Source organism: Anser cygnoides, chromosome 1, assembly GCF_040182565.1.
Source record: "Anser cygnoides isolate HZ-2024a breed goose chromosome 1, Taihu_goose_T2T_genome, whole genome shotgun sequence".
Classification (NCBI taxonomy): domain Eukaryota; kingdom Metazoa; phylum Chordata; class Aves; order Anseriformes; family Anatidae; genus Anser; species Anser cygnoides.
Genome location: NC_089873.1, coordinates 72,921,224 through 72,940,710, shown reverse-complemented (window position 1 = coordinate 72,940,710; position 19,487 = coordinate 72,921,224). Strand labels below are relative to the sequence as shown.

Below are 19,487 nucleotides of genomic sequence, written 5' to 3'. Positions count from 1 at the left end.
TCACATTTAAAATTTTTTTATTACATTATAAATGCTCTTACCTTCAGAAGTCTTAATGCTGTGATATTACTGAGATTAGGATCTTGAATCCAGGTATTTCTGTAGGTATCTATGACATTTTCTCCCAACAGTTTTATTTTAGACTTGAAAATAAAGCTTTGAATTCATTTCCTACTGTAATCTTACCAAGCTAGCACTGTCAGGTTAACACTTGGTATATATTAACTTTCTTGGACATATACCAAATTATATATACCAAATGGATAAATCTCCCTGATTTTTTCATAACACTGTAGGAGTGTCAAGAACAATACAAAACAGTAAAATAACAAATGAGAAATTTGGACATAGTTCCTATACTTTAACACTGTTTAGTTTTTTACTACATGCATTTGACATGTGACAACAGGCTTGTCTGCCTTTCTTTCTAACTTTTCAACACCTTAAGGCGTTACTGCTGGTGCTGCAACTGCTGCATGATGATGCTTGAAGCCAAGCCAGCTGCAAGGAAATATGTCACTGTTTTCTGTAGTAGTGAGCTGATAAAGGTCACTTCTTTAAAAGGAGCAACATGATAGTCTTAAAAAGGAGAGAGCAGAAAGCTAAGCCAAAGAACTGTCTCTCTCTCTTGTCCTTCAGTATTTATGTTCTTGTATCCATATTTTTACCAGGGAAGGATTTTTGCTGGGGCTTTCTTTTATCCATATCTTCTTGTATTTCCAAAGGAAAAGACTGTAGGTTTTCATTCACGCAGGGGAGACAGAACCTTTTGGAATAGAACAGACTACATTCCTGTTTAAAAAAAAAAAATAATAAGTATTGTTAGTGATACACAAAATGGAACTGCTTAAATTCCAATCTCATTAAACCACGTTTGTATTTAGAATTCTTCTTCTGAATTAAATTATTCTTCCAGGTTAAAGAACAAAGCAATTTTGCTCCTTCCTTTTCAGTAATTCTAACATCTGGTTAGAGCTAACTGTGTGATAAATAAAAAACTGGACTGTAACAATTGCTAACCAAATGAACTATCACGTTGTTCATTTTAAAGAAGTGACCTTCATCAGCTTACTACTATAGAAAACAGTTACTCATTTCCTTACAACTGGCTTTTCCTTCAGCCACCATCCATGATTCTCCTGGAGTGATCACTAAATTCTGAACAGGATTTAATGGGTTAGCAGGAGCTGCTGTTGCTGATGGATTATCCCTGGAGAGTTACACAAGAATAAAGACATCAGTTCAGATAGATCATAACATCTTTCTGGGAGTAAGAGATTCTTCTAAAGCTAAATCTTCATTTAGCTTTTTGAGATTTCTCCTTACTGGGAGGATCTTTTGACTTCCTGCACTGGCATTTGAGACTTAAAGTCTCAGAAAGTTCTTCCTCACCAATTTCCACAAAATGGCCTAAGGGCAAACACTGTGACACTGTGATCTGGCATAGTTAACATTCAATTTGGTTAGCAAGTGTTACAGACCCCAAATTTATTTTTCATGCAGTTAGCTCTAACCAGATGCTACAGTTACGCAACAGGAACAAGCAAAATTGCTGGAATATTTTGATCTATTTGCAGTGCAGAGTTTGGACAACTGGAGGAGAAGTTTATTACAGTGTTATTTCTTTGCCCTGCACATGGTCCTGTTGTGCCCATCACTAAATTCCAAATAAGATTTAACGGGTAAGCTTGGGCTGGTGATGCTGATGGACTTATTCGTGGGGTTTTATGCATAAAGACATCAGATGGATCAGGACATCTTTTTGGGAGTAATGGATTCCATGGGTTTTACCTAAATAGCCAAGTTTTCCTCTTGCCATGGTCATTTGTGGCTGGTCTTTCTCTGGGGGCTTGGCTTGGATCTTTCCGCATTTCTGGTCTCGCTTTTGTTTCCCATGCCTCTACCTGCACTTCAGCAGCAGGCAACACGTGATTATAACAAAATCACAATCACCCTGTCTCTGTGTGACTTTCAGTCCTGAGGAACAACTTCTCTTCACCTACTGTCCTTTTCTGCACTGGCTGCCAGGCTCTTTCATATTCACAGCAGTGTGAGACCTCAGTCTCCAAAAAAGCGCTCTGAATGGTCTGAGGCCGGATTTCAGTCGCCCAGCCTCCACAGCCTATTGTTTTTTGTCTCTTGATATCCTTAATACTTTAAGCTGCTGATTAAAAAGGGAAGATTAGACTTCAACTTAGTCCTACTATTGTTGTTTGTGTTACAATATGGCATTCGGCTCCCCCTGCCCCCAAGTTAAGTTCATGGCTCCATAGTGATAGACTCTGCACCACAGGCTACTGCTCAGCAATGGCAAAGGAGAGGAGAGGCTTTTCCCCCCTCTCTGCAGATGGGAAACTGATATGTTAAGACTCAGCCACTCACAGACATACAGGCACTCATCTTGCAGTCTTTTAGGTGAAATGAATTGCCAACTTATGTTGATTTCCACCTATGGGACTCATGCAAAACTATCACTATGAACCATACACATCTGGATGCTGGGTCCACACCCCTTTAATCCTCCCCCCCTCTCTCAGTAACGGGCTAATTCAGCCTACCTGTTGTTTTAAAGCCTGATTAATTACACTTACTGTGTATACTCAAGCCCTTCTTTGATCATTATCCTGATAGGACTCTGCCCTTAGTTGGATAGCTCTTCAATTCTTTAATGTGTTTTACCCCTTCTGCAACCAAGGCAAGAGGGAGCATTTTCATTACAAACCTAATAGTCCAGTGCAGGCAAAACTGAGCTGCCAAAGCTGACTGCCAGAGTTTATTCCTGCTTTCCCAAGGATCGTATCTCAAAGTTATATATATATATATATATAGGGGTATTATCTTAACCACACTTGTAAAGGAAACTCTAACGTAAAGGAAAGGTTGTGCCTAACCTTGTCTAGGACTGACCTTACATGACTGAAAGTTGAGTGGAAAGTAGCTGTAGTGTTACATTTATCATTTAATACCTACAACCATGTCCAGGATCAGTGTTTACTCAGCTTCTGCTGTGGTGAGCAATAAGGGATGAAATTTGCTCCCTTTCTGTATTTCTTCTCTAAAAGCCACTTCTTTTAGGTGTTTAAAACCTCTGTTAAGTAAGTTTTGCAAGAAAAAGAAAAAGCTGTTTTAAATGACTAATATGGTCAGGCTGTACATTTCCTCTCCCCTTTTCCGAAACAGGAAAAGGGCACTTGACCTTTCTAAGGACTTTTACCAGTATTTTTATTATCCTCCTTTTTATATTTTTGGCATGTTTTAAGACATTACAGATAATCATTAGAATTATTCCACTTGGACCAAACGCACTTACCAATACATTACGCTAATGATTGGTTCAGCAGGGTGATGGGTGCTGCAAGCTGATTGAAGTAAGTGAACTTGGTGAAACTTCAGAGAATACTTGAAGTGAGCTTATGACCATTATGCAGAACAGTTGCTAAGTCTTGAGTTACTTTGACATGGAAACGGTAAGGGAAGACCCTTCAGATAGCACAGGGTGTCTCAAGAAAAGCCTAAAATCTGATCAGCCTCCTTTGATATAAAAGCTAGCAAATTTAATCCCAGCCCTTTGCCAAATCTATGGTCAGAAAAGTCTTACTTTTACCACATGTTAGCCTACTAATATTTTGAATTAACATAAAAATCACAGCAATCTGTCACTGAAAGCTTTCCATCATACTGGTCCAGCTTCTTTGCAACAGAGGCCCAAGAAAGAACGATTTTCGTTAACTTCAATTCCTATGTTAAAACATTACGGAAACACTCAGCGTAAGGCTGAGTTGATGTACTTGGGTCGAGCACAAAAAGGAGCCAAAAACAGCCCACAGAGATATTATTCTGACTTTGGCTCTTTCTACTGCCTTGGAAAGTTTTTACTTCCCTGCACTCTAATCTTCCCTACATGAAAGAGGAATAGTATGTGTTTACCTACTTTGGTGTGGGTGTTTAAAGCATTAATTATCATTTATGCAGATCTCTTTCAATGTTACCTAAGCAGCACTGCTAAATAGATTTTGAAACCATAGTTGTATGCATGAATCACTATCTGGCCTGGCCAGTTTGGTAAGGAATTTATTTTCAATAATTTACAATCAAGGTTTTGCCTTGACTGATACCATCAGGGGAATCTTGAAGACTCAGGTACAACAAATAAATGACCGACATATTTCTACAATAACCGAAATAGGCAAGAATGCCAAAAATATTAAAAGAGACTTTTACTGGCTCACTGCTAATGTCCTCCATACAGTCATGCCCTAGATTAACTGAAAGTTTTAATAAATCTTTTAAAAGAAAAAGGCCCACCTTCATTCAGAAAAGGCACACTGTGTGGGAAGATACTGAGGCTGAAACTCAGAACTTCTGACAGATTTAATTGTCAGACTTAAAAATATCTGTTAAATCCTTCATAAAGTCAACACCCTTAATTTGGGAATGCAAATAGCGAAATGAGCTCAAGTTTGCCCCAAATGTGCCTGAGATACTAATTCCATGCCGCTAAAAAGGAGGGATGAACCTGACTTGTTATGACAGGAATCAACCTCACAAGCCCAAACTATCTGGCCAGCTGTACTTGCCTGTATGTTTGCTCCTCCTCTGGCTGCATGTGGGAGTGAGGCAGCTACCAGCCAAGACAGGGACATTGTCACTAGGAAGATCTTGCTCACATATCAGCTTTGCCTCCACACAGTGCACACGCACACAACTGCCCTAAGCTTGTTGGCTCTGGAAACTTGACCCAGCTATCGAAAACCAGAAAGCACTGGGGCTTCATCTGATTCCCACAGGAATCCTCAGATAGTTCCAGAAAGAAAATCAAGTCTCAGTTGCAAACTCTAATCTGACCTTTTGGTGATTTTCATTCATTTAAATGACAGAAGTGACTTCAGAAAAGGGAAACAAACCTGATCAGGAGAAAGGTGCTATTGCACGCTCTCCTTAGTGCAGCAGACCAAATCTATCCTTAGTACTACCTCCCTGCAAGTTAGGTTAACACCTAAACTTGTTCAAGACTGCCAATTTTCTTCAGCTGTGTCTGTCTAACCCTCTAAATTTTGTCAGTGTAATTTGACCCTTTGTTTCTTGCTCAAGAGAATTTCCACTAGCCCAAACACAGAAACTGGCAGGCATTGGCATATGAACTGTCTCAGTTGTCCGTACCATCTCACCTCTTGCTCTGATCTAGTCAGAGGTGTTCTTCATCCTACCTTCATCCAATTATAACTGGCCACCAGAAACCATAAAAAAAAAAATTCCACACCTTTACAAAGTGCACATCTGTTTTTTTTGTTGTTGTTTTGTTTGTTTTAAACTCATGCTGCCAGCTACTTTCATCAAGTATCATGTCACTAAAGCTGGCCCCTAGCAACTGCAGCCAGAGAATGGGCTGAAAAGGTTGTATTTGAAAACTGCTAAAGATGACACATTAGCTGACACCAAGGCACATGTGATTTAAGCACATTGCTCCAGGTTAAGAACAACCACTTTGGTAGAGAAGGCCAGGATCTGGCTGTTATCTGTGCTGACACAGTGGTGTCTGGTTGAACAAACACATGCTGTTGTACAAGTAAACAACCCGATGACATGTCCTCATGGGTTGAATCACCCATGCATCTGACTATTGCACGAGTCCTAAGTCTCTTTCAGCCACAGAACTGGCTTGATGAGGGAAAAGAGTGGAACCTTGAGTTTTCCCAATTCATTCTGCTGCCTCAAAGAAGCACAGAACAGCCTCCAGACACTGATAACTGTGTAATAACTTGTCTTCATTTTTGCTTTGAACTCACAGCAAACAAAGGGATCAGTTTGGCGTTGAAGAGAAGTTATTAAGACAACTGTAATTTTACACCACCTTTCTGGACTGCACTCAGATTCCATAGCTTAAGGTTGCCTACCGGCTGCTATTCAAATTCATTCTTCTTCAGAGAGCTATCCTAGCATTGCACAACTATCCTCCCTGCTCACTTTCTACATCCACGCTTTTGCAAATTGGATGGCAACCCTGTGTTGTGGATGCAAACCTAATAATCCACGGGTGTTTATAACCCCTTTAAGGAAGAAAAATCTACCATTGGTATAGTACAATATACTCTAAGAAGGAACCTAAAGGTCTTGAAGAAATATGTGAACTCCCCTTCCTTTTCATGTGCTAATAAAGTAGAAAGAGCATGAACTGTTTTTGTGAAGCTAGACTGTGCTCTTCTGTAAATGGCGCACTTAAATTTGCTGATCATTTCTATTTTATACAAAGAGCTTTATCTGGGGTAATCAACAAGAACATACAATTAGCCTGCCTTAAAAATAGTCTCTCTGGGTTTTTGTTGCTTGCTCTTTCTCTGATAGATCACCAGTGCTGGAACAAAAAGTGATTGAAGAAACTTGTTTTGATTGCTACTTACTGTACCAACGCACACTGATCGGCCACACAAACTGCACAGAGACCCAAGGATGAGGATTTTTTCCTTGTCAGGTGTGAAAGGATCCTTCATGACATAGCAGTCTTCCAAAAGCCTATAAGAGAAGAATGTCATGTTTTTAAAGGTAGATCTCGCAGTATGGGAAGAGTTGAAAGGAGGCAGCTGGGGAGGCTGAAAAGGTGGTAGCCCTCTCTTCTTGATTTGCACAGCCTGGTGTTGCACAAGGCAATGTAGCAGCTATGCAACTCCCTTCCACTTCACAATCAGCACTGTGACTGCCTTCAGTCCTATAATACAGCAATTTATATCTTCCAGAATTAGGATGATAATCTTAACATTGCCTTATTAGTTTTGTTGTTGGTTTGCTTTTTTCAATGTTTCACCTTCATGTATTCCTTATGGTCCATTTTTATGACAGGCACTCCTTCAAAGGATTCAGTACCATGTCAAGTTATCATCTCAATTGCACAACTTTAAGTAGGATTTCTCTTCTGAAGCTGTCTGCATCTGAGTATAAAATAAAAAGAGCTTTTACTGCTCTTAATTATGTTGGCGCTGTAAAGCTATGGTTCCCACCTCTTGCTAGCAGGACCTACTAGCACAGAACATTACAATGATCTGAAATATTCTTACTTTATGTCAGAGACTGTACTGTTTGCTTCAGGGTAACAAGGGAACGCATTTATTAATAATTTGGCAACCTGCTTGGGAAAGACTAAGGCATTATTCTTCCTGGGAGCTCCAGGCAAAACACTGCAGAAGTCTGTTGGGTGGGTGTCTGCACAGGGCACCCTGCAAGGCTGGCTTATTCTTGCATCAAGCTTGGATTCTGTAGTAATGTGGAGTACAATACATATTTAAAAGGTATTCTGTTAACTCATACTACCTTTTAATTGCCTACATACACACACACATGTATGTACACGTGCATCTGTAAGTGCATTCCTTTCTCCTTTTCCCTCCATTCAACGAAAAAGTGGCAGGGCTTAAGCCTTCCACTGTTAGGAAGGATCAGGGATCTTTACATGGCAGATCACTTTCTCAACAAGTCTTCTAGTGTACAAAGACTGGATTATCTTTACAAAGCTCCCCTTGCAAGATTTAGTCTTAATCTAGTTATCATCAGTGCAGAGTCCAGGCCATTTTACAAGTCTTCAGGTTTGGCATACGTTTCCTGCAGCACTGCAATTAGGCCTCATGAGTGGACCAGAAAATAAGTCAATAAAGATAGAATGCAAAGCTATTTCTTCTATGTACATACAAAAATGTTATGCTTCAGCATTATTCTTTTGCTTTTTGAATCCCAGCAATTCAAATAAAGCCGAGATGCTAAAACTGAGCTTGGATAACCTAAAGTTAAGGTTCATGTTCAGCTTTGATTCACACTATGAAAGGACCTGATCAAAGGGGGTCCATTGCTCTTCTGAGTGGAAGAGGGGAAAAACAGTAGCACTATGGAATTTGGAATGATAAAAATACATTTGCTTCAGGATAACACATCTGATCTCAGCCCAACTAGGTGGTGACCAACAGCTGTTTCCATTTTGTAAGAAAGCGAGCAGTCTTAGTGGGGTGAAACACTGAGTACATGCCTGACTTCCAGTTCCATTGAGTTCCTGACCATGTTTTCCTGATGGGTTTGTTGACTGGGATGGCCTCAACAGAGCTGCTCACATATTTAAAGCTGTTTTGTTCTGTGGAGAGTTTGATGTCTGCAGACAAAATAGTAACTGCATTTTTTCTGGTCAACCTATCCCTACTTAGCAGAGATGAAAAAGGCTTGAATCTCCTAAAACGTAGGTATGTACTAAATTGCCACTCTTTAATGTCATACAATCTGACAAAGAATTGTCTAATTCATGCAAGAAAGCATTGCTGTTCAAAACTCCACATGCCAAACAGCTCTTAAAAACTGTATTTACCATACATATTTAATTCATACAGTGTTTATGTTTTGCCCAGATGACATGGCCACAAGGAAAGGGCGATTTCCAGAAATGCTGTGCTGACACAGTCAACATTATTCTAGTAAGTAAATTATGGCACAGGTAAATTGTAGGGTGGCCAGCAGGGTTAGGAAATACATTAAATACAAATCTTTGCATGACACTGAAGCAGGATCATAAAGTTGGTATTTGTCCTTGCTGTCAATGCTGTAAATTTTATTTTGTTTTTTTCCTTTGGAAAAAAAGAGGTCACTAAGTACTAAACCTCCTATTCAGGGTCAGTATGGCATATTACTGGGTTCACACATTGCACATCATTCCGCAGCACAAGGCTTCTGATGCCCATAGCATAAATGAAGTCTGTAATGTGAAAGACTGTACTTACTCGATAGAGCGTGTGTTTGGTGGTTTCTGCCCATAGTACGTGTATGGAACTGTTAAGCCACATAGCTGACATTTGAACTCTCCTGTAGGCTGAGGTTCTTTGGGAGAATCCATCTTTAAGTCACCTATGAGAAAAGCAAAAATCTTACAACTCCAAAATGCAGTACATGCCTGCAACTAAACAGAAAATTGACTATTTTAAACCCTCGTTAATACATCTTTTCTCGCAAACCAAGTTGGTTTCCTATGTCCCAGTTAAATTTCTAAATTCTTCAGATAGGCTTAGAAATTACAGAGTAGGAGTCTAAATATAAAAGTTCACCTATTCACTTAGAACTTCAATCTGGTGAAAGGCCTGGAACACAAGTCCTGTGAGGAGCGGCTGAGGGAAGTGGGGTTGTTCAGTCTGGAGAAGAGGAGGCTCAGGGGAGACCTCATTGCTGTCTACAACTACCTGAAAGGAAGGTGTGGGGAACTGGGGGTCAGCCTCTTCTCACAGGTAACTAGTGATAGGACTAGAGGGAATGGCCTCAAGTTGTGCCAGGGGAGGTTTAGGTTGAAAATTTGGAGACATTTCTTCTCAGAAAGAGTAGTCAGGCACTGGGACGGGTTGCCCAGGGAGGTGGTGGAGTCACTGTCCCTGGGGGTGTTCAAGGAAAGGTTGGACCTGGTGCTTAGGGACATGGTTTAGTGAGTGACATTGGTGGTAGGGTGGTGATTGAACCAGATGATCTTGGAGGTCTTTTCCAACCCTACTGATTCTCTGTGTAATCACCCTGTATCTAGGTAGAATACTGGCCCATTCAAACCACACAGGACAGTGGAGAAGGTACTCTCAAAAATGTTTGGGTCCTATACCTTTTATGAAAATAGGCAGAAGAAGGAGACTCTGCTTTACCTTCATTGAAAATACCCGTATATTTCTATAAATGAGAGGTTGAAATGAGATGACTGAAAGATTTCGGTCACCCACTACAAAGGTGTATTTATCAATACAAGGCAGAAAATATCAGAAGCTGTCCTTCATCAGCTTTGGTGTTTATGATACTACTTGTTTAAAATCTTGGCCATGGATTTCCATTTGGGAGCTTAGCCTTCACTAATTCCACTATCTAAGAGTCACACTGTGCAGTTTTCAAAAAGTGTGGTGTGGCACATATTCTTTTAGGACTGACTTTTTTGTGTATGCATGATCAGATCAAACACAGCTAACCACGTCCGTGCCCAAAACTTGCACCTATCCATGAATGAAACGTGTTCACTTGCTTGCAAATCAGGTATCTTTGCTCACCTGCACCATTATCTTGAATGGACACTTTCACCCTGCAGCTAGTAAGAAAAGTCAAGTTTTAGCTAATGCCCTCATGCCTTGCACAGCATGCAGCTTTCAGCTATAAGCCTCTCATCTTTTTTTAAGTGAACCAGCGCCGGCATCAAGCTGTTCAAAAGGTAGATGCTAGGAAGTCAGATTTGGACAGTATCTGAGCAGTTACACTGTCCATGCTCACAGCTGAGCTGACATCCAGCTCCCTGCTGCCTAAGGACAGAAGGTCATTCCCCCTCTTCTTAGCTTTCCATACATACCCTTCCCCTGCAGAGCTGATTCAGTTCACTAAGGATGTGTCTCTATTTATGTTTCAGCTTAGGTCAGGGGTGTTCTTTGGGAACTAATTGCCTGACTGTCCCCACTTGGTCTGCATCACAGAACAGTCTTAAAGCACACAAACCGGACAGTTTCAGACAGAGCTCACATGAAATATGTGCTCCAAAAGCACACCTAATACACCCTGACCTGAACACCCAACTAATGGGCATTCACTCTACAGGACAGGACTTGAAATACCCTGAAACATATAGAGTGGGCAGCTGATACCTGGCATCAAATACTTCAGTCTATGGTTTCACTTACTGTAACACATCAGTTACTAATGTAGTCAAAAATAAGAGAGCTACCTTTTTTTTTTCCTCAATGCCTTTTTTTTTTTTTCCCGCTGTGGGATAAATTGGCTTGCAGAGGAATCCAACAACTGCTAGCAGTAGTAGAAGATAAGAAGCACAACTACGCAGCCAGAAGGGGAGGGCTGAGATAAGGGACCTGTATTTCCCCCTTTCAATGACAGTAAGCTGCTATTTCTGCTCACCCTATGTGGTGAAACTGAATCCTTAGAGACATATGCTGCTAAGGTGAATTGGGGGCAAGGTGAAGTAGAGCTGTGACTACTTGTCATGTAATATTCCAGAAGAACAGGGAGCCCCAAGATCCTCAGAGGTTACAGAGGCTTCATAACAGACACTTAGTTCATAAAGTCCTACCCAGTTAAATCCTGAAACTTAACTTCGTGAATAATCTCCCTTACCTTGTCATTCCTTTACCACCAGCCTTTCCACTGCCATTCCTGGCATTTCTGTGATACAGGGAGTTCTTCAAATGTAACACAAACGGGGCTGGGTACTACATTCATAAATAAACACAACTCTTGAATACCTAAGGCAACTACATTTTTTGCAAAGTGATGTAAACCTTGGATATTATGTATTTTACCTACCTCACAGGGATGTGGAGAAAATTTAACTAAGTGCTTTCCAATTTTTCAGTTAGATATAAAGTGTGTACATAATAACATATTTCTCCCTGTATATTAAAACTGGGATTCTTCAAACTATACAAATTCAAATAAGAAGCCTGCTTTTTGACCCTTACATTTTAGGTTTAAAACATAAGCCCCACAAATATACCTAAAGTTACCTTTTTTGTTGGCAGTCAGTAGCAATACCAAGACATTGACCTGTCTAAATGAAATTCAGTCTAGCACACTATGCAATTTTTGGACTTTCTTTTTTTAAAGAGGAAATAATTAACCCTATAGAGGTAGAATATGGAAAGTTATTTGAATTAAATAGAGAACACCATCACAGTGATCGTTTTGTTAAAATAAAGCAAAACGCTAAGAAAAACAAAAACAAAAAAGGATATTTATGGCAGTTGGTATCACAGACTTTGGAATGAATGTGTCCTTATTCCAAGTCAAAAGAACAGCCCTGGCTTCAGAGCTGAAGTGTGTTGGATATAGAAACACCTGCTCTCTTATAGACCACTGGAATGTAGAAGAGAATCTGTTCAGTGACTACCACTGGGAAGGAATGATATCTATGTACAAACAGATTTTTGGCTATGCCAATTGAAAAGCATATGATCCTGCCTGCAAGGCACAGATGAATTTATGATGCTTTCCATTTTACTTCAAGCTTGTAAGTCACTAGTAACAGCTGTACCAAGTTTTATTTCATTGGGAACGGCATTTGTCCTGAGAGCTTGTCTAAACAGCAACACTTAGGAAAGTTAAGGTCACTAACTCAAGGTGTGAAATTAACACACAAAGATTTCAGGGTGAATGTTCCCACTTGGAAGAAAAGTTTGCTATATAACAAAGTAAAGCCATTCTCCTTCTGAAGAAAGAATTTTAATGACATGTAATAAACTTTTAGTTTATGCATGTGCTTCACAGCTTCAGTCTAAACCAGCAAGCAGAAAAATCCTACTCACAAAAAACTTCTGGTACTTCCAAAAAGCTCATCTGCAATTAAAGAACCGTATTTTTATGTCAGACAACAAATGCACAAAAGCAATTCTGGGATAAAACCACAGTCAAGATAGACAGACACTGACAGACAACAAGTATATACTGATTACAGGATGAAGGATCTCTTGAGGAGGTAAAAGTCAAGGACACTTATCCTATTATAATCATGACAGGTAAATTTGTGACCTCAAGTGACTCGAATCATCACTAGTAATGGCACCAAATGTTTCTGTTTTCTTTGGGAATTTTTGAAGAAGCATGTTGTCCCAGTAACGTGTCACATGTCTGGCTGTTTGGGATGTACCGAAAAAATCTTCAAGAACAGCTTGTTTAGAACCAAATTCTGCCAAGGGTTTAACATTTTGGCTGTAAGCCACATGGTACTTAAACACATACTTACTTGAAGCACATGCACAGCTCTTCTGAAAAGAACAACAGCTACCCACACACGCTTGATTACGAAGCAAACACTGAACTAGCATGCTCAGCAGAAACTTGCCAAGTCAAGCCCAGAATGCTGCAGGACACATGAGGTTGGCCCACGTGTCATGGCAAAAGGTAAAGCACACAGATGCCATACTGAGGAAATAGTTACAGTAAAAGAAAGGTGCAGGTTAGACAGCAGTGCTGTAACAGTGTTTCTCCATGCTGTGACTGATATATGATATCCTATGGATGAAGGAAACGGCTCCCAGTCTGGTTCTCTAGGGACTCCTAAAAACTTCAGGGCAGTTCTGCTTGGAGCATTCTGCTAACAGGCCTGGAAGGCATGCCAGAAGTAATAAATCACCACCAAATTGTCAGGGTCAGTGGCAAAGTAGCAGCACAGATAAGTAATCTGATTTTCTTTGCTTGAAACCTCATTAGCACAAGTCTTTACAATGCAAAGGTTAAAGCCTCCCTTAATACTCCACAGGAGACTTGTGTATTTCTGAATCACCAATAAACTAGAGTAATTATGCAAGAAACAAACTGCTTACAAACACAGACTTTGGTCGGAAGGGATGTCAAATAAAACCAACACTGACACACCTTTAATCCTCTCCAATTAAACCCATTTCTTCCTGCCAAGATTTTCCTGCCATATCCAGTGTTGATGATGGTGACCTATTAAAATATTCACAGCTTGACCCTCAGTGGGAAGGAGTGCTCTCTGCTGGAAGGCTAGGAGCCACTGAATTCATAGCCTGGTCGATGCCAAGTTATTCTGAAGCATTTGGCATGATACAAATTTAAATACACTTCAGCACCAAGAATACACTCACCTCCTTCAGAAAAATCATCTATTGCCCAATTGCCCAGCTAACAGATGAAGCAGCAGAACCTTCTTACTGCTAGTTAATCCCCGCGTGAACAGCTCTCTCCCTCTAGTTCTTTCCTGTTATTGCCCTGAAGGCATGTTTAGGTCACCTGTTGGCTGCCTCCCTGCTCTTCCTGAGTTGACTTACCTTGGGCTCAGGGTAAGGAATTAGCCCAGGAATGCAATTTCACCAAGCATGGCCATTTGGAACTTCTACTCTTATTACCTCTCCCAAAGATCACTTGACTGAATTAAGCCTTGACTTGTTGCAGCAACTTCTCCCTTCAGGCCAGGAGGTTGGTGTTGGTACTGCTGTGCTCCCTCTGCTCTGAAGGAACTGATGTCACAGCAGGACACAGGCTTCCCTCTAGCAGGCCCCAAGCCCTGCTGTTTAATGACAGCTAGCCTGGGCTCCCTGGGGCAGCAGGATAAACAGCCCTGCCAGGGGCTACATTATAGGGCTCGCCCTGGAGGTGGCCAGAGATACGAAAGCATGTTTTCTGAACACTTGGAGAGAAGTGCTTGAACAGGGAAGTGTGTCAGAGGAAAGAAAGGAATAATATAGACAAGCAAATCAAAAATATTCCTAATGTAAAAAGGTTTTAGGAACATAAGATTAATCTCAAAAAGGCACCTATCGATAAAATGCATGATTTAACAAAGCTGAGAAACCATCACTTAAACAAAAAAAAAGAAACACAACACAACTAGCCCAACTACTCCTTACGGGAACATAGCAGCCAGCCAGCTCTGAATTAGACAGCATTTAATAAAGAATTTCAAATTAGGTGAGAATTTAACAGCTTCACGCAGGAATGCTGGAACAGGGCACCAATTATTGGGTATATACCACTGTCCTCTAGTGGACACATCGGAACTGTACAGCCCTGCTGCTTGGCTGTAGTGCTGCTAGTAGCTGCTGGGGATTCCTTTTTCAGCAAACCAGCTGTTACGAGTGACTCAGATGTAAAAGCCCCACTAAGTGGATTGTGCAGTGAGAGTGAATTAGAATAAAACAAAGGCAAGTTGCCCAAGCACGCATGGTAGAAGCCATCTCTCCATGTCTGTCTGCAGAAGCACAGTGAGTGGTGGACCTCTGTTGTGTGGCAGAACCTTGAAGAGGGAGAACTGCAGGGTCATTAGTTCTTCCTTTCCTTCCCCTCCTTGGGCCCTGAAATTATCTATGGTCTTTTCTGTTCTTTTGCTCAATTCCCCTCACTACTCTTTCTTCTGCTCTCCTAACTGACTTTCCTAAGCAGAGTGCAAATTTTATCACACATCATTATCATCCATGCTAACCATTCTATACATAAAATGGCCTAGAATTAATTAAAGGAAGGACAAGGAAATTTGTTTCTCTTCTCACAGCAGTTACAGGGACTTAGTGGAGACGAGGTAACATAGGACACCCAAACAATGAAGTGAACACAATTAATATAACACCACTTCTGGATCACAGCTATTCCTTGCCAAAAGAGGGAAAACAGACCTGAGGTCTGATTTCATTAAATCTCCCTTCTGGTGTAACCAGAATAACTAAGCATGCTACAGCCATAGGCTACCCAGTCCTGAACTGATTTTGTCCTCCCTCCAAACTGCTGCTCCCTATTATAGCTTTGTTAGATTAATATCCATAGTGGGGAAGAAGAAGAAGGTAGTAAGGCTCTACTAATATATGTGATGATGCTTCCCTTTAAGTTGTCCTTTAAGCGAAGTTACGTTGGGCCACAAATGTACCAGTGAAAGTATCAGCGTGGTTAAGCATAACCTAAACTTAGTGCAACACTTTCCTACATAGCCTAAAATAGGAGCACTAAGATTTGGTGGAAATGCAGGAGAAGGGAACTGTATTGGGAAATAAGACACTGCAACTTGACATAATCCCGAAAGAATTAAATATAGCTTCAGTGATTTATCTCTCTGCAGAAAGCCAAGTTGGTACTGGAAGGAAATATCCCCTACTACATGGGGTTGCATGCTGCAGTGTCCTTACTGTGACAGCCAGCGCCAGCTTTCCTGTGACCAGGAAAATGTTCACATTAACATACCAAGGGAAGAGAATTCTTTCCAGTAAAATGTAGCTGATGCTCTCTGTTTGCTAGGACTGACCATGAGGTGAGGACTTCGTGATGGAGAAAAGCAAAACCTTTAAAAAGAAAACACAGAACTGTTGGGGTGGGGTGGTACGGGGTACATACTGCCTGCTTCAAGAAAGTTTGAGAATACAGAATGAAGTCCTGACCCCACTATATGCATAACACTCTCAAGCACGTAGCCCCCCCCCACCTTCTTGTAGGCACATCCTCTTCCCCTGAAAGGTGCATTCCCCAAGTTTTGTTGTCCCAGCTGTTGTGAACAGCAAGCATTAGAAAAAACAACAAAGTGAGAGATGTCCTCTATGAAGCCCACTCCCACTTAACCCTTAGAAAGTTTTCTTTTCCAGGGTACTTGGTGGGAGCTCTAAAACTTCCTTTTTTTTCCAATTACAGTGCAAATCAGAGCTTCAGAAATGAGCTGGCAGCTTCAAGCCTTCCTCACTTATGCATGTAGTAAATTCTTTTCCTGACATGTAGCGATATGAAATAACATGAAATCAGCCAGGCACTACCACCATGAATTTTTACCATGTTTTCCAGTTAGTCCCTTCGCTCTTCTCTGAAAGACTTTGCTTCCAACCATTACTTGGATTACTTTGCCTAAAAACATGTACAGAAGCTAAGGCTGAACTTGCTTCTTTCAATACCTGATACTCTCACTAAATAAATATCAAGGCTCACTTCCATGATTTTCTGTAGACACAGAGAAATGATATTTGTTATCAGACAGTGGGAGACATCTTTTACCATAGACAGACAGTCTGGTTTTTTTGTGTGTGTGTGTGTGTTCTGTATTTTGCACAGCCTGTCAGCCAAGCATGTGCGCTTATGCTCTTCCCCTCCAGAAGTTCTTTTGGACAAATTTCCTGCTCTGTTCATCACAGGTGAGACAGGAAGGAGGCAGGTTTTTCACACTGACAAATCTCACGGTGGATGAAGGTGCACAGATCTTAGAATTCACCACAACAGGATGGTCTGCTCCTACTGGGTCATATGCGAGGAGAACAGATGTGCAAAATCAGGGTAGTTGTGTCTTGCTGCCCTAGAGGATCAAAAATCCAATGACAATTGGCAGCAACCTCAATAAGCCATAAATATTTAAGTAGCTTTTCTTTGCCTTCAGATCTCTTTGTTCAGCAAGTGTAAATGGCGCTAAGACCTCACTGAGGTCCAGGAGAAGAGTTTGAACTGCAGAGTAGAGCTAGTTAAGTAGCAAAGTTGATGGGGTCTTGATAGAAATTTTATAGGCCATACGTTTACGTCAAGAGTTTGTAAAAGTATCAGATACAGCTACAGATAGCACTTAAGCATGCTGTGAAGTTTATGTTACAGATTTAAATGCACATTTCCTTTTTGCACATATGCATAAACCTGTGTTTAATTAGTAACAACCGAGCAATGGAAAAATTATGACAAAATTAACAGGAGGGGAAAGAAGGCTTAGCAGGGAATTATTAGGTAGTTAGAAGATGACCTTATTGGAGGCAGCATGTTTCACGGGTCAGCTGGCCAATAAAAAGGAAAAAACAGAAAGAGCAGGTAAAAAGGGTTCTTTTCAACAGGTATCGAGGAAAGGAACATTACAGAACAATCATTGCCCCACTCACGATTTATACTGGTTGAGGGGGTTAAAAAAAAAAAAAAGTTTCAGCCTTTTTTGGTTCATTTATTTCAGCTTTTTTGGTTCATTGATTTTTGTGCCAGCAAACACTCTCCTTTAGCAAAAAGGCCAGCATAAAGGTAATGTACAGACTATTTCTGTTTAGTGCCTCAACAAGTCTGCGGAGCAAGTCTCCATTCTGAGTCGGGCTGATAACTGAAATCTTTTCCTACTATTGACATCAAATAATAAACCTTCTTCAGTCAGAACACCTCCAAGCAACCCCAGGTTGCTCTATCTGTGCAGAGTAGAAGTTTCAGGGGATTCTCCAGTGTTCTTGATGATGCAACTCTGCCTTATTTGTAGAGATGTACATCCTTACCGTATTTGAGATGAGATATAAAATAATCCTTCTGTTACAACAGCTACTTTGCCCGGCAAATTTCTCCCTTTACCTCAGAAATTAATGCATGAGGAAAACAATGTCTTTGACATTCCATCTTGGAGCATGAAGGACTTAAGTTCTGTCTACATATCTTTAATTTCTTATCACTTTAATTATAAGGACATAGCTAAAGTAGCGTAACACCTTCATGTAGCATTAGTTATGGTCACAAAATTGCATTTGTATCAGTACACCTTGCGAACTAGACCAGTCAAGGAAAATTAATCAACATATGGTATCTTCGCATTTGCATACGTCTACCAGTCCCTCCAAGGTGTTATATTGGTAAAATCAGAGCAGGGAAAAGTACTAATGGAAAAATCTTAACTAATGCACAAACATGTGAGTACTGAGGATCGGTCTCTTCTCCCAAGCACGATGTTATAAAACAAGAGGAAATGGCCTCAAGTTGCGCCAAGGGAGGTTTAGGTTGGATATTAGGAAAAATTTCTTCACTGAAAGGGTTGTGAAGCATTAGAACAGGCTGCCATGGAAGCAGTTGAGTCACCATCCCTGGAGGTCTTCAAAAAATGCACAGATGTAGCGCTTTGGGACATGGTTTAGTGGTGGGCTTGGCAATGCTAGATTAAAGGTTGGACTAGATAATCTTAGAGGTCTTTTCAAAACCTAAATGATTACATGAGTCATGCTCAGTATGTTTTCTAGGAGTCACACTGGTATAACAAACTACTAAGACACAAATCCAATTTTTTGATTCACAGATGCCTACAGATGGAAGACAGTTTAAGAGATTATTCAGTCCATCAAACTAAAGACACAACTGGCTTTATCTTGATGTCACTTTGCAGTGTTCACAGACTCTCCTTCCAGCCCAGGCACCTTAGAGACATGATTAATCTCTCTTCTTAATAGATGACCCTTAGCACCTTTGAGATATGGAAGTATTCTCTTGGGGTTCTCTGAGCAGATTCAGAAACTGTGCTACCACCTCTCGTACATATTGCAAACTTCTCATTTCCTCCTCATTTTTAAAAGGGAGTTGAGTACCTGAGGGGCCACCTGTACTCTGAATGAGGCACTCTGGCCTCCCTGTTTCTGTAGTTCTACAGCCCTCCCAGTCCGAAGTCGTGATCCCAAAACCAACTAGGTCAGGTGCAAGCAAGCTTGTACCAGAAACGCTAAAGTTTCACAGGACACAGGCTTTCCCCCAAGCCCTTAACGCCCATTCCTGTGCACGCCCCAAAGCAGCACTGCCTACTGCCTTCAGACAGCCTACAACTCCCTGGAACCTCTCCGCAGCCCTTTCCAGGGCTGCACCCCACAGCTCCACCCTCAGCTCAAAGCTCCTCGCAAAACCACAAAGCGCTCCGTGGCTGTTGGGCTGCAGCACAGAGGCCGCGGGCTTCATGCAACAAATGAACCCCGGGGCCAGGCCGCGCTGTCCCACCTCTGTCTCGGCCGACGGACGGGATGGGCCGGGCCCGGCCCGGCCGGGAGGGGGAGGGCGGACACACGCCCTTGATCCAACGGCTCCGCCCCGCCAGGCGCCCCCTCGCCCCGCCGCTGCGGCCAGCCACGGCAACAGCGCGCACACGGGCACCACTCCGCCGCTTCCGCCTCCGGCTTCCGGCTCCCCGCCAGGCTAGATCCCGCCCCCTCCTTAAAGGGCCAGCGCCTCTTCACCCTCTGAGCAGAAACGATGCATAGACGACAATTTAATTGCGGTTAATAATAAGCTGTAATTTATTATATGATGTC

The 19,487-nt window shown here is 41.4% G+C and overlaps 1 protein-coding gene across 3 annotated transcripts; it reads right to left on the bottom strand.

Moving 5' to 3' along the window:
• CDPF1 (cysteine rich DPF motif domain containing 1) lies at window positions 1–19,334 on the bottom strand. Of its 3 annotated transcripts, XM_048055958.2 has the most exons (5): window positions 19,177–19,334; window positions 15,676–15,773; window positions 8,748–8,871; window positions 6,399–6,510; window positions 1–792 (listed from the first exon to the last, which is right to left on the bottom strand). In XM_048055958.2, the coding sequence occupies exons 2-5, from the start codon at window positions 15,737–15,739 to the stop codon at window positions 643–645; spliced, it is 450 nt and encodes a 149-aa protein (XP_047911915.1). In that variant the 5' UTR covers window positions 15,740–15,773; window positions 19,177–19,334; the 3' UTR covers window positions 1–642. The 3 variants fall into 3 exon arrangements, with proteins under 3 accessions (XP_047911915.1, XP_066846422.1, XP_066846423.1); XM_066990321.1 differs by lacking the exon at window positions 15,676–15,773 and having other exon boundaries at window positions 19,177–19,333; XM_066990322.1 differs by lacking the exons at window positions 15,676–15,773; window positions 19,177–19,334 and adding an exon at window positions 13,776–13,799.
• Between the last annotated feature and the right edge of the window lie 153 nt (window positions 19,335–19,487).

Excerpts from the sequence above, each read along its gene's own strand:
- CDPF1 (XM_048055958.2), bottom strand. The coding sequence starts at position 15,739 with ATGGTCAGTCCTAGCAAACAGAGAGCATCAGCTACATTTTACTGGAAA. Across the intron at positions 8,872-15,675 it reads GAAAGAATTCTCTTCCCTTG|GTGACTTAAAGATGGATTCT; the intron begins GTATGTTAATGT and ends CTTTTCTCATAG. Across the intron at positions 793-6,398 it reads GATCAGTGTGCGTTGGTACA|GAATGTAGTCTGTTCTATTC; the intron begins GTAAGTAGCAAT and ends TTTTTTAAACAG.